The sequence below is a fragment of the Pelobates fuscus genome, chromosome 4, assembly GCF_036172605.1.
Source record: "Pelobates fuscus isolate aPelFus1 chromosome 4, aPelFus1.pri, whole genome shotgun sequence".
Lineage (NCBI taxonomy): Eukaryota > Metazoa > Chordata > Amphibia > Anura > Pelobatidae > Pelobates > Pelobates fuscus.
This window is the reverse complement of record NC_086320.1, coordinates 15,423,735-15,437,840: the sequence shown is the minus strand read 5'-3', so window position 1 is coordinate 15,437,840 and position 14,106 is coordinate 15,423,735. Positions and strand designations below refer to the sequence as shown.

The window sequence follows — 14,106 nt, the reverse complement described above, 5'->3', positions numbered from 1 at the left end:
CCCCCCCCCCCCCTAGTTTAGCTATTGTGGATTAAAATTTGGAATTAACACTTTAGTAAATAACCCCAATAATCTCAGCCTGGGTGCTTTAGCCTCAGATTTACAATTTTACATTTTAATTTCTTGAAACTGATGGACATTTTACTTCTAAAGTTGTGTCCTTAAGGGGTTAATTTAATAACTTGCCTTCCTTGAATCTTCATAGCCTAACCCTGAGAACATATCTGATCCTTGTTACTTCTGACTAACTATCACAGGGTAGGTTGGGTGTGATAGATTGAAGGGAGGGGTCAATGCAGGTATTCCATGTATAAAAGGGAGAACCCTTCCCTGTGAGTTTTTCTTGGATAAATTAAGGAAAGGACTGATTGTGCTGGTACCTGTAGTCATGGTAACTTATTTAGTACAGGTAGCAACTGGGGGCCAGATTGGCTCAGCCAGCAGTGATGTCATCTCCATAGCTCTTGTAGGAGTAAATGGTGAAAGTCCTAAACAGCTTCTGGGAGATACATTTCCAGCTGGATCTGTGAGTATTGTCTTGTGGCTATTCTATATATCACTCTCCTTTAAAATCTGTGTCTAGGTGTGATCTGTTAGTTTTGCTGCAGTCTCACTTGTTTTCTCTTAAATAAAATGCTGGTGTGTGTGAGGTATAAGAGAAAAAATTGGCACTCTCTCAAAATGTGATCAAATCGCTTTGTATACTTGGTGACTAGTGTGTACGTATCTGTTTGTCTAGAGCAGGCTTCCCTAAACTCTGGCCCTCCAGATGTTGCTGAACTACAAATCCCCTGATTCTGGATTTCATTCATAGAATCATGGAAGCTGTAGTTCAGCAACATCTTGAGTTTGCGGAAGCCTGGTCTAGAGTGTATAATAGCTTATTTTTATAAAGTGTTCCTCTTTAAGGGACACTCTCTCTAAGGATTACTCACCTGTTATCAATGTCAGTTTTTGTCCAAACTAGTGTGGGTTGGGTTTTTTCTTCTATGAAGTGTAAAATTATGGGATATGTAATCCATGTTTGGAGTGCTAAAGGTTGCCTATACATGTCAGAGTATGGCAAGTTGGGGTACAGGGTGCTCGGATAACAGGGTTTGTCCTAGTGGCAGAAGGATCACTCCAAAAGGGCTTAATATGTATCCTTTGTCCTCTTTACATGAATGCAAATGTTTATTCCTGATGCTAGTATTAAAAACCCATTTCATGTGGCTGGACAACTTTACTCCACTTAACACTCACCTTTTATTCCTGAGCTGTGTGGGTCTGTCCTGGCCCCTTTTCTTAGATTGAAGTTTACAGTCTTTGCCAGTCCAATGATTTCCTGGAGAAACTTGCATACCCAACAATGCAATCTGACCAAGATTATAAACACTTCCAAGTGTCTTTATATTATCTTTGTATATTTAAGAGTTTGCTGCCTTAAAAAAAAAAAAAAAAAATCAGTGATTCATGTTTTCTTCTGACTTTTCAGGTACAACAATATGATATTAACACACCAGCAGACCTTGGTCAAATCTTATTTGTACGGCTGTACAAGGAGCTGGGTGTCCATAAGGATAATCCCTGGAAGTGCAAGTATGTGAATGTGACCAGTCCCAGTGGGGAGAGCACTAGATTCCCGTGTTACATGTGGCTCAGTGGGTTAATGACTATGGAAGTTCAAGAAGGGAAAGGTATGAATGTTTTCTTTTTTATATTGGTTCTTAGTGCTAATTATCGTCTACATATAGTCAAATGAATTCCTCTAAACCTTTTAGATCACTCTTGGATAGCTATTTATGATGCCTTAAAGCAGTCACATCACACTCTTGTATCATAAGGCTAAAATATTAATGGCATGCTCACCAAAACTGTTGGAATTTCATTGACTTTTGTTACTACCACCAGCTGTGGGAATAAGGCATTACCTTGTTTATCACAAAACCATATCTCTGGAAATTCCTTTTTGAATCTGCGTAGACCTCACTGCTATCTTGCTTTGAAGTGCCAGGAGCTGATGAAAGATGGATTTATCTGAGCACCACTCACAGATGTGTATATGTTAGAATGCAGCAATAAACGCATGTTTTCATTGGGATATTTCTACTAGCCTCTTAAAATAAAGACCTTACAATTTTGCTTTAAAGAACACTCCAATGGAAAGGGGTTTAATAGTTTCAGATATTACTCTACAAATCTGTTAATTGATGAATGGATAATCCTAACTGCCAATAAAACGTTTTCAAGATATGGTCCACTGACAGCTATTTGGGTTCCTTTGTGGCCACTAGGGTGTCTGCATATGTTCCGAGAACCTAAAACTATGCACAAGCTTAACAAATAACTTTCACTTGTAGCAAAACTACTGAAACTTGACTTGCAGAATTATTATTTTTATTCAAGAAATAATCTTAACATGGGACTCTAGGCTTCATCCAACTGAAAGGACTTTTTTATTTTCTTATGAATGTGAAGCTACTGATTGGCTAGAGCAATCGGGTTCTCTGTACTTCATGAAACATAACTAAAGAACTTGCAGTTCTGACAATCATCAAGGCAAGCCCACTAAAGGCATCCCATGAAGGGAGCGTTGTTAGAGTGACCTACTCCTAACACAAGCATTGATGTGCTAGACTCACTGTGGGGACAGATTCCTGGTTCCCAGAACAGTTGGGACAGGATAATAAATCTGAGACTGTCACACTGGGATCAGGGTATTTTGGAGGCGTGAAAAGGCTTTGTTCAATGCATGGGAAGCAAGCTCTCACGTTGGTATTTTTTCTGTTGCAGGAATCATCTTGACAAATGATGTGAACCCCCTCACTGTACAACAGAGGAAAATTGAGCTCGACAGGAATAGAGAAATCTACAGGTAAAATACCTTGTTTGCCTAACTTTTGCAACCAACTCAGAAAAAATAATATAGTGGTTCCCATTAATGTTTACTCATTGTCTGTCCACTGTAAAGATCTAGTCAGGATGTGAAATAACGTTGGTTGTGGGAAGTGCCTCAATAGCCTTCACACCTGTAACAGGCATGGGTTGGCATTTGTTTTGGCCCACAAATAGAGCAGTTTGTGGGCTGCTGCCTCACCACTGAATAAACTGAACCACACCTTAATTCAGATGGAAGAGGTGTTCTGGTACATGTCTTTATAGCAAAGATGAAAATTGTAGTGCACCAATGGTAATGGAAAGCACTGCATTACATAACCATGCCCAATGCTCCTTCACCTCCAATATAATCTGTGCCAGGAATGAACTGGTTTGTGATGTCAACTGCCACATCTCAGAACACCTAATCTTCACAGAAAGCAAGGTTATTGTTATAGAAGTCAACACTGGGGTAAGCCTAAATGGCACATGTAAACTGTACATGTTAATATTCAAACACAGCCCAAACATATAGTCCACATTATACTGCTTTCATTTCTGGTCTGGATGGAGTACATTTTGCCCAGAAATACGTGTTTAGATGACAGATTCCACATTTCCAGGTGGAAAGTCTACGCAGACGGGGCTCCTTATTGTATTGATGCAAGTGATGCAAAGGAACTTCCTCCTGATGCCAGATTCTCCTTCCAGAAATATGCCAGCTTTAGCTTCACATTGGCTACAACGTAAGTAATATGTCACTGCTCTCTCGACCATACTAGCCTTTAACCTACCGTCCTCGGTGCTTCTGTGGGTATCGCATGAATAATTTCTTATCACTTATTGACAGTGGATTAGAAATACAGCTTAAAGGCTTCACCACCTGCCCTGATCCCTGGACTGATTTGAATGATATCAACAAAGTCTTCCTCTATAAAAAGACTCATAACTCTGGTATGTCTACATTTTGTCCATTACTTTTTCTGAAAGCTTGGGTAGCCAGAATGGCCACCATCTGCATCTTGACCATATCAATATATAAAAAAACACTACTTCTGACCAATTGGTAAAGAAGCCATACCAATGACATGTAAATGAGCCCACTATCTTTTTCTGGACTGACTTGTCCAGAACTACCAGAAGAGGCTCACCCTGGGCTCTGAGCCTGGTGGGAAGCCATTAGCTTTGAGTTGGTCCTTCTTTACAGTGTGGAAATTCAATACACTACCTCACTGTATACCGGTGATATTCCTTCTCATTACTCACAGCTGTCATACAGTACCCTTCACTTTAACCTAGCATTTCAGGCCCATTATTAGTCCTGACATCCACTGAACATGCAGTCAAATGCTTACACCATATTGCATGCTCATACCCACATCCATTCACTGTCTAATTACTTCAATCATACAACTCTGTACATTGAGTCACACTTCTACCTACACAATCAAATATGTACTATTTTGATGTTCAGCCAACCCTAAAGCTGCCTTTGCATTATGGAAAAGGTTGTCCACAAACCTCTAAAATACTGTGACCCTTTAGTGGTCCCTGCTTTTTCCAGAGTGGCCAGGGCGAGCAGAGAATCAGCATCCATGTGTCTGAGTCAAGACTTTCCCCTTGGCCACCATAAAGTGACCTGGTGGAGTCTTCGCTCAAACAGCCTCTGCCAAGGATTTCCTTTGTATGTGTGATGCTTTTAGTCTGAATCTTTAACTACAATAGTCATTATTCCTTCTAAAGGAGGCTTCTATAGAGCTAATGTACATTATATTTGAACATCTAGACTACTTCAAAATCTGCAGGTTGTTGGACATAGAATTCCAACTAATACTGTATAATATTTGGGAGGAAACTGGAAGGTGTCTAAATCAGAATTGCTCTGAATGTAAACATGTTGGATGATACTGCCCAAGATGACCTCCATCTGGGAACACTTACTCAATACACGTTTTCTTCTGGTCAGTGCTGGTGTCTCAGATGTGGAAAGAAGACACCTTCTTTGGTTATGAGTTTCTGAATGGAGTGAACCCTGTATTAATCAGGAAATGTATCAAAATCCCTGGCAACTTCCCTGTAGACCAAGAGATGGTGGCTGCTATCCTTGGGACATCTACAGACCTCAATAAAGAATTGGAGGTATGTGTCATGGTACAGTTAACTTTACACTTGTCACAAATGGCTGTTTCCTGTCATTGTCCTGGTTTCCATCTTGTAAACCTGATATTGAGTTGTCATTTAGAGGATTGCTGGCATCTCTTTATCCCAAACTCAAAGGTTTGTCTTTTCCAGAATGGAAATCTCTATTTGGCAGACTACAGCATTCTAGAGGGAGTCCCTGCTAACACCATTAATGGCCAACAGCAATACCTCGCTGCTCCTTTATGCCTTCTGTGGAAAAACCCTCAGGATCAACTCCTCCCAATGGCCATCCAGGTAAAATGTAATTATTCTGCAACAGATTTCAGAATATCTTGTTGCACACTGTAAACTGCGCAAAATAATGGAGATGTTTTGGAACCCCTCTTGCATGTAGGGTTTATTTTGTCACACCCTACCACCTCAACTCTCTGTACGAGATGGCTGTTCTCCTCACTAGTCCTCTGTTCAATGTCTCGGGTTTACAATACTTTCCACAGTAGAGTTCCCCCTCTACATTAAGCATTCCACAGAATACATTTTATGGTCACTGGGGCACATTCAGTGTGGGCTGTGCTAATTTCTTGTTTAGCACATGCTTAAAATCTGACATTCTCTACTGTAACGGATCAACTGGCACCCCGACTGGGCACCTGCATTGACGGATGCTTCCTAGCTGATACCAAGGACTAGAGACACTGCACCGGACACCACAACTACCACAGACTCCACAACCACATAGCTTAACTGGAATCTCGCCATCTTCCTTCCACCCTGGATCAACCTCTGACATCCAGGACCATGTGGGGGAGACCTCTCCTCCAGGAGAGCGTAACAGGAACACCTCTTAAAAGAGCTAAGCGATTAGCGCCCAGGGGAGTATACGAAGTATAACAATCTGCAGTATGATTATAGCAGTACCCCTTCAATCACAAGACTACATGTTGAGGGTCAAACAGGAACAGCAGATCTGATGGTTTATTGAACAGCTTGGTCTTTTATACAGTCTTCCCCACAAGGTTGCCACCCAGGTGTTCCTTGTGGGGCACAGGAACAACAAGCCAATAAATGGCTTTACATTCAGTCACTTCCATATATAGATATAATTAACGAAGACAATAGAGTAACTCTATTAACTATAAGCAGAAAAAACATACATTACAACCCCAAAATGCAACATATCCCCTGGGTGAACAACATATCCAAAAATCACCCAGATCGGTTCAGGAATTTCGTGGAAGTCTTATTTTTGCCCCACCATGCACATAGTCCCATGCCCAAAATAGTTCCATACACTCAACAACACTGCTGGACAATTTAAGATGGTAGCCACTACATGTTTGAATCTATTCCTGTTCAAGGGACAAACAGTACTTTTGAACATGGGTTATCACAGGGCCCATAGTCCCAGGGTAGGAGGCTGGCAAACAGGCCCCTCCAAAAACCAGTGGTGAAGTTGCTCTTGTCAAATCTACTAAGCATTGACCAATTCTTCAGACTAACAAGGACAAGATGCACTGAGAATGGGCTTTTTGTATGAAATATTTACTAAATAGCTTTGTTCCACGATAAATGTGGTAGCACTTGTTGCAGAGGATACTGAAGTTTAGTTATTTTAAAGGGACTCTCCAGTGCCAGGAAAAGCCGTTTTCTTGGCACTGCAGGTCCCCTCTCCCTCCCAAGTTCCTGAAGGGGTTAAAACCCCTTCAGTAACTTGCCTGTATCTAGCACCGATGTCCCACGCTCCTCCGTCTTCCGGCAGGGAAGGCATCGCACTCACATTGGACCTCCCCATAGGAAAGCATTGAATAATGCTCTACAATGGGGATATTGGCAAAGCTGGAGGTCCTCATGTAGCGTGAGGACGTCAGCATAGTTAGCACACACTTTTTGTGTTCTATGAACATGGAAGTGTCCTAGTGGCGGTTTACTAGACAACCACTAGAGGACTTAACCCTGCAAGGTAAATATTCCAGTTTATGAAAACTGTAATAATTACGCTTGCAGGGTTAAGGGTAGTGGCAGTTGACACCCAGACCTCTCCAATGGGCAGAAGTGGTCTGGGTACCTGGAGTGTCCCTTTAAGAGCTAATAAAGTAGCTGCTGAGAAACTCGGATACAACAAAATACAATATCTGTTTAAGGTAGCTAAACAGAGGGGAAACTAGAGTGCCAGGAAAACATGTGGTGCAGAAAGGGTTAATAACACTGTAGCAGAGCTCTCTATACCCCCAGCTGGGTGCCTTCACAAAGGACCACTTGCTAGTTGGAACCAGGGAAAACCTCAGCGCTTCTGCCCCAGTTGCTGTGGCTTGACTGGAGCCTCTTCATCCTGGAACAGGATAGGGGACTAGCTCTATTCCCTCCCAGGGACTGGACAACAGTCCTGGAAGCTCTAGTCCTTACAAGGACTTTCCCCACCAAATCCTCCACATGCAGGGCCGGATTGGCCCACCGGGATACCAGGAAATTTCCCGGTGGGCTGTCTGAACTGCGGCCGCAGAGGGAGCACTTCTGGCGGCTGCAGGGGGAGCTGGCTGTTCTGTCTCTGCTCCCACGCCCTTGCGCTGCTTACTGAGATCATATTCGGGCCCAGGTCTCATTAAGCTGCACACTGGGGCGGGGGAGCAGACAGAACAGCCAGCTCTCTGCAGCCGCCAGCACACAGGTAGTAATTATGTGAGTGTATGTGTGTCTGTGTCATGGTGTGTGTCTTTACTCACCACTTTAGTGTTTGTGTTTTTTTTATTTATTTATTTTTATTTTTATTTATTTTTAATCGTGCTGGTCTCCCCTCAACTGGCCCTGCCTCTATGGCTGATATCATCAAGCTTGATGATCTCAGCCAATCCACACTGACACAGGAAGCACCTCTAGTGACCATCTGAGTGTGTGTCACTAGGAAGCAATGTAAACACTGCCTATTCTCTAAAGTCAGTGTTTACGTTGAAAAGCCTGCAGGGACGGGCTATAGACACCAGAACCACTACATTAAACTGTGTGTGCATGCCTGCTAGTGAGTAGGCTTGCGTGTGCCTGCTACTGAGTGAGCTTGTGTTTTTATGTCAATGACCTCGTTGTCAGGGTACCTGTGGTCTACCTCCGAAAGAGGTAGAGACTTAGCTGTTCCTCCATGCAGACGGTCTGATGGCTCCCTTCCCCGCGGTCTATCCGGTCATGCTAGGCCGGCCGCGAGGGAGTGACTGCTTTTTACAGCATCTAGGCAGGAAGTAGTCATCAGGACACTCCCCCGGAACGACCTGTCAGTCAATTGCTGCAGGACCAATCAGGACGCCTCGGAGGCGTGGTTACTGCTCTGAACAGGGTATTTAACAGAGCTTCTTTCATTAGCTCATTGCCCTGTCGTGGTTCTAGCTTGTTCTAGTCACTCAGTGCTTGTGTATTCTATTATCCCTTTTGGTTTTGACCCGGCTTGTTTACCTTACTCTGCTTATCTCTGTTACCCTTGATTCGGCTTGTCTCTCGCTTACCTGTCTTCTGTTACCCTCGACCTCGGCTTGTCTTTGACCATTCTATACTGTACTACTTACGTTAGTCCGGCCATTCTAAGGTCCGGTATACGTATCTGGCTACTGTTTGTACTCTGCGTGTTGGATCCCTGTCCCGATCCTGACACTCGTATATCGGTGAGATTGTCTAAGGTTGTGTATCAATCAGCTTGTGTCAGTGAGATTGTCTGGGTCTGCATGGGAGTATGCTTACTGTATAATTAAAAAAAAATTACTCTGAAAGGACCAATATTTTATATTGGAAAAAGCTATCTCTCTATCCTCATGCAGCAATATGGGGCTGGCATAGTTTTTTTTTTGTTTTTTCGGGCTGCTTTGGAATCCCCAGTCCAGCCCTGTCCACATGCTGAGCAGTGATTATAGCCCTTCCCAGTAACTATACAACACAATTCTAGGAGTGCAACTGATTTTTTTTTTTTTTTTTTTTTAATGAGCCAAACTCTGCCTTTTATGCACAGATTCCAGCAGGGGGTCTCTATTGTATTCAGCACAAGCCTCTCCCAGGAATTTCTGGTCCTGGGAGAGTATTGCATTAGATTGGTAAGCTATCTCCCAGTAACCGAGCCAAACAGAAATATAAAACCTAAAAATATATAACCCCACAAATAATGCATCTTTAGCCCCAATCTGAGCATCCAAGTTCTCCAAATGGAACTCAGATCCAGGAAGTGTAGTGTAAATGCCACCGTGTCAAAGTTCTGACTGGCCGCACACATGGTCCTATGCCCAAACTAGTTCCAGGGTGTTGGTGCTTTTGCCGGTCAACTTTCAGGAGCTCCTGTGGCCGCAATACAGGGTGCTCTGTCTGGCTCTTGGGTAGTGTTTGTGCCCCTTAGACTCATGCACTTTCTCCTGGCAACACTCATTTGCATGAAGGGAAAGCTACTAATGGCAGCTGGGCAGGGTAACTCCCAAATGTATCCCAGACATGGGCCATGGACATGAGGCCAGCTTCCATAGTCATCCAGGAGTTCATGGGAAGGAGAATTTATCACTTACCTGGGTCCAGTGCCAATGTCCCTCAGCAATGGCTCAGCTCTGCCCATGCTCCTGCAGGGGAGACCTAATGTGCAATGGTTGCACTTGCATTAATCAGTGGTTTCCTATGGGGATTCCGGTGACACTGGAAGTCCTCATGCATAGTGAGGATGTCCCTTGTCACTTAGGCAACCAAGTCACCTATCCACCCAGAAGTCTCTCTAGTGGTAGACTGCCACTAGAGGAGTTGGACCTAGTGAGTAACTATTCCAGTTTATAGAAACAGGAATAATTACACGATCAGGGTTAAGGGTGATGGGCGTTTGCACCCATACCACGTCAATGAGCTGAAGTGGTCTGGGTGCCTACAGTGTCCATTTAAGTGAGGGCATAACTGAAATACACTCAACCCTCAAACTGGGGGTTGATATATGAAACAAGACACTGTATTGCATACAAAATCTGAGCTTTGTTCCTGTAAGCTCTTAATCATTGTCACTGAGGGGGTAAAGTCTGCCACATTAAAGTGAACAAAAGTTCTCATGTTTAAAGCCTATACCACCAAAAGGCTCTAACATGAGGTTTTTAAGGTGGCAAACAGACCTTGCTCCCTCTGTTCCTGTAAGATTTTAATCACTAGCTTGATTCTCATATATTTATATTACTGTCTTGATCTATCAACCCCTAAATTGTTAAAGGATTAAGTGTGTATTTCAGTCCTGCTCACACTTTAGGTAAGTCCCACCTCCTTAAATATAAATTGAGTTGGTTTGTATTTTAGCTTCTCCAGACTGGTGAAGGGGAACTGCAGAATTAGAACTGAAACTGTGATTTTTAGAGTTGCAAGTATGCATGTCATTTGGTGCTATATCTTGCTAAAGTCTTTTGCCTCACCCTACCAGGATAACTTAATCCATGTAACCAAATCTCCCCCCCCCCCCCCCCCCCGCAGATTAAATGTTGGGTGGAGCTGGTAATAAGAGGGTGTTGGTGACCAAAGCATCCAGCTCAATATATAACAACATATGATTTATTTTTGACAATCCACCTTGTCTCGTGTTCCATCTAGTTGGGCCAAACTCCTGGACCAAATAACCCAATCTTCCTATCCAGTGATCCAGAGTGGGATTGGACCCTTGCCAAAATCTGGGTACGCAATTCAGACTTACAGGTGCATGAAATTGGACCTCATCTGCTTCGCACCCATCTCCTTGCTGAGGTCTTTAATATTGCTACAGCCAGGCAACTTCCAATGGGACATCCTCTGTATAAGGTAGGAATTGGCATGGCCAATACAAAGAACACTCCTAATTCAGTATGTATTGCCACCCCTGTTGTGAGCACCTGCTCTGGATATGCTTCTTGCAGTGTCTTAGCTATTACACAATCCAGGGAACACTCAGTTTTTGCAACGCTAGCTCAGATGATGTGTACGATAGTAATATACTACATGCAAAACTCCCTCCATATTTTATGGAAATATTATTCAGTCCACAATGAAATTTTACTGCCTCACTTGGATATATAAAAGGCTAACATTAAAAGCACACTCGGTCAAGCAAAAACCATTCTGCACCTAAAGAAACTATAGAAGGTCGGAAAGTCAAGAGAAACAATAGTTTGGCCTTCTCCTGTAAGTTTGTTTTGGTGCTGAATAACTGGGCTTTATGCTCCAGTGAGTTCCCTCTGGCACTCTTGTCAGTGGACAAAAAAACAATGGCCATTTTATAAAACTCTCTGCTCCTGTCTGGGGAACACCATAAGGAGCTGCCTTCATACTTGGTGCTGTAAAGGAATTCTCAACTTCTATGCAATATCTGCAAAGGCTAACTCTCTGAAATGTTCAGTTTTTGTACTTTCTCTTCCAGCTCATTGTTCCTCATCTTCGCTATACTTTGGAAATCAATGTTTTGGCAAGAATCCAACTCATTGGCCCTGGAGGTCTCTTCGATGAGGTGATTTCTCTCTATCTAAACTTGGCCAGTAGCTAGATGGGTACTGGGGATGAAGGGGATGGAAATGAATACTGCATATTTCAGGACTATGTAACCAAAATACTTGTGTAACCTAAACTCCAGTTTTGTAGATGAGATTGTAAATAATACCTCTATCCCTGCCCAGGCTTTTGTGACTGGAAATGGAGGTGTACCCGTTCTACTAAAGAAAGCCGTGGATGAATTGACCTATACCTGCCTCTGCCTCCCTGATGACATCAAAGAAAGAGGAATGGAGTCTGTTCCCAATTACTATTACAGGGAAGATGGGATGAAGGTCTGGCTGGCAGTAGAGAGGTAACATGTTTGTAGCATGTAATCTAAATGGTGGGTGACGTGTAACTCCCCAGCATCCTGTCCACTTGAGTAAATGGGGTGGCCTCATTGTTCGCCTCTAACTAATCGTCAATTTGTGTAAGTGAATTGTATACATGTTATTGCAAAAGCCTGTAAAACTATGAATATCTAAATGTCCTTGATCCTCTTGGATCATAACCAATGCTTTAAAACATGTTTGATTTTTTTTCTCCACTCTTACAAGACTTGTGTCTGGCATTGTAAATTATTACTATAAAGATGATGATATGGTCAGCAAAGATCCTGAGCTTCAGGCTTGGGTGGAAGAAATCTTCACAAAAGGCTTCTTGGGACGTACATCTACAGGTAAATGTGCAGAGTCTGTTATAAGCAGATCTTGTCAGAGTAAGGGATTGCTTTTAGTGGCTACTTGCAGTGTCCTATTAACTGTAAACCTTGTGTGGGTTTTGGACTATTGTCTCTAGCATAGTTAAAATCTATTGATGTGACAATCCTACACTACCAGTAGACGCAGGGTTCTGTATTTTAAAGGAACACTAACTCATCCTAAAAAATGTATTGGTACAGATGCTCCCGCTCAATGTAAATATAGTTTCTCAAGCTAATGTCTTCTCCTTGAACACCTATTTCAGTTACCCTCCCCTCTTAAAGATTAACTTCAACTCCACAAAATGAAGTCTATATATTTAAAGGACAAAATAACTGTTCTATGATCCATTCCACAGGAATCCCTTCTTCTCTGGGATCACGGACAGAGCTAATTAAATACCTGACCATGGTGATCTTCACGTGTTCTGGCCAGCATGCTGCTGTCAACAGTGGGCAGGTGAGTAGGCTCCTATCTTGGCCCAGTAGCATGGAGAGCAGTATTCCTGTAAACATTATTCACAAGTCTCCACCATGAAGTCTAAAACTGCAATAACACTATATAGTGGGAACACCATTGTAACTCATTCCCATTCAATGCTAAAATTTCTAACCCTTACAGCAGTTATCTACAAAATGGCAATGGGCTAAAAGGACAGGGCGACTGCACCCAGACAATCTAATTGAGATTAACTTGTTTGGATGCATTTAGTAGTCCATTTAAAGACTTAGTTGAGAATTTTAACTCACTGCCTTTCATTTAACATTTCCACACAGTTTGACTTCTTCTCTTGGCTGCCCAATGGTCCATCATCAATGAGAAAGCCGCCACCTCCTGTGAAGGGTGCTGCCACTTACCAGACCCTGCTAGATGCCTTGCCAGAAGTAAACACAACCACTAATGCCATGGCTGTTGAGTGGCTGCTTAGTCATGAACCAGAGGACAAGGTTAGTATGCAGTTGTGAGTATGGGTTAGTGGGGGAACGCTGGGATTTCACATTGCATATTACAATCACGTTTTAGCAGCAAGCCCTCACCAGCCATATCTTAATGGAAAATTCCACTTCCCAAATACTAGTTTCATAGACTGAAGAGACATGTGTCCATAGAGGTTGGGCTTTACATAGAATGTCTTGTTCCCGATTGGAACAGGGTTGAATGTGGAACACTTTTCTTTACAAATGTACCTTCAATTAATCCAGCCTTCCTTATCCCAGAGACCTCTAGGAAACTTTCAAAATGAGCGTTTTACAGAGGAGACTCCACAAGCCATAATAAAGGAATTTCAGGAAAGTTTGGCAGGTATTTCCAAGCAGATCCAGGAGAGAAACTCTACTATCCAAGGCTTGACCTACCTATATCTGGACCCAAAGAACATTGAGAGCAGCGTGTCAATTTAACATCTCCAGCAATGATGGTTCTAGATTTTTCAAGAATCTAATATATGCCTCACAGCAGATGGCTTGACACATGCTAGATCACTATGCAATAACTTATGGCTTCTGCTACACTTATCCTCGCCAGTGTTTTTCTGTGCAAATAAAACCAATGCTTTGCTTGTACTGCCACAAATGAGTGTTTTTGTATTTTTGGTGGGGAATTAACATTGGACAGTAGAGACTAATTCTGGTATCCTAAATGAGATTCAGAAGCTAGGGCAGCTAGCTATTTAATTTTTTTTTAAGTATGCTCTACCCCACTAAATGCAGTCACATCAAACCTGGCCCATAAGTCATAGTGCCAACTTGCAAAACCCAAAACGTGGAGAGTCCTGATCTACAGTACATGTGACAATCTGCCCTAAACCATCTTTAATTTAACCAAGTCCAAGTTGTTTCCCCTTTAGTTTGGTATCATTACCAAACACAGACCACCCCACTGGCTCATTGGCTTCAAAACCAGCACAAACTGAAGTGCTCTTTGT

At 42.6% G+C, this 14,106-nt stretch overlaps 1 protein-coding gene across 1 annotated transcript; it reads left to right on the top strand.

The window, feature by feature from the left end:
• Nucleotides 1–356: 356 nt before the first annotated feature.
• On the top strand, nucleotides 357–13,734 carry LOC134608298 (hydroperoxide isomerase ALOXE3-like). The gene is made up of 14 exons (XM_063450998.1): nucleotides 357–526; nucleotides 1,475–1,676; nucleotides 2,773–2,854; nucleotides 3,480–3,602; nucleotides 3,707–3,810; nucleotides 4,823–4,995; nucleotides 5,149–5,292; nucleotides 10,573–10,776; nucleotides 11,372–11,458; nucleotides 11,625–11,794; nucleotides 12,039–12,160; nucleotides 12,541–12,641; nucleotides 12,959–13,129; nucleotides 13,400–13,734. Exons 1-14 carry the CDS (start codon nucleotides 389–391, stop codon nucleotides 13,580–13,582), a joined length of 2,004 nt encoding a protein of 667 aa, XP_063307068.1. The 5' UTR covers nucleotides 357–388; the 3' UTR covers nucleotides 13,583–13,734.
• The last annotated feature ends 372 nt before the right edge of the window (nucleotides 13,735–14,106 follow it).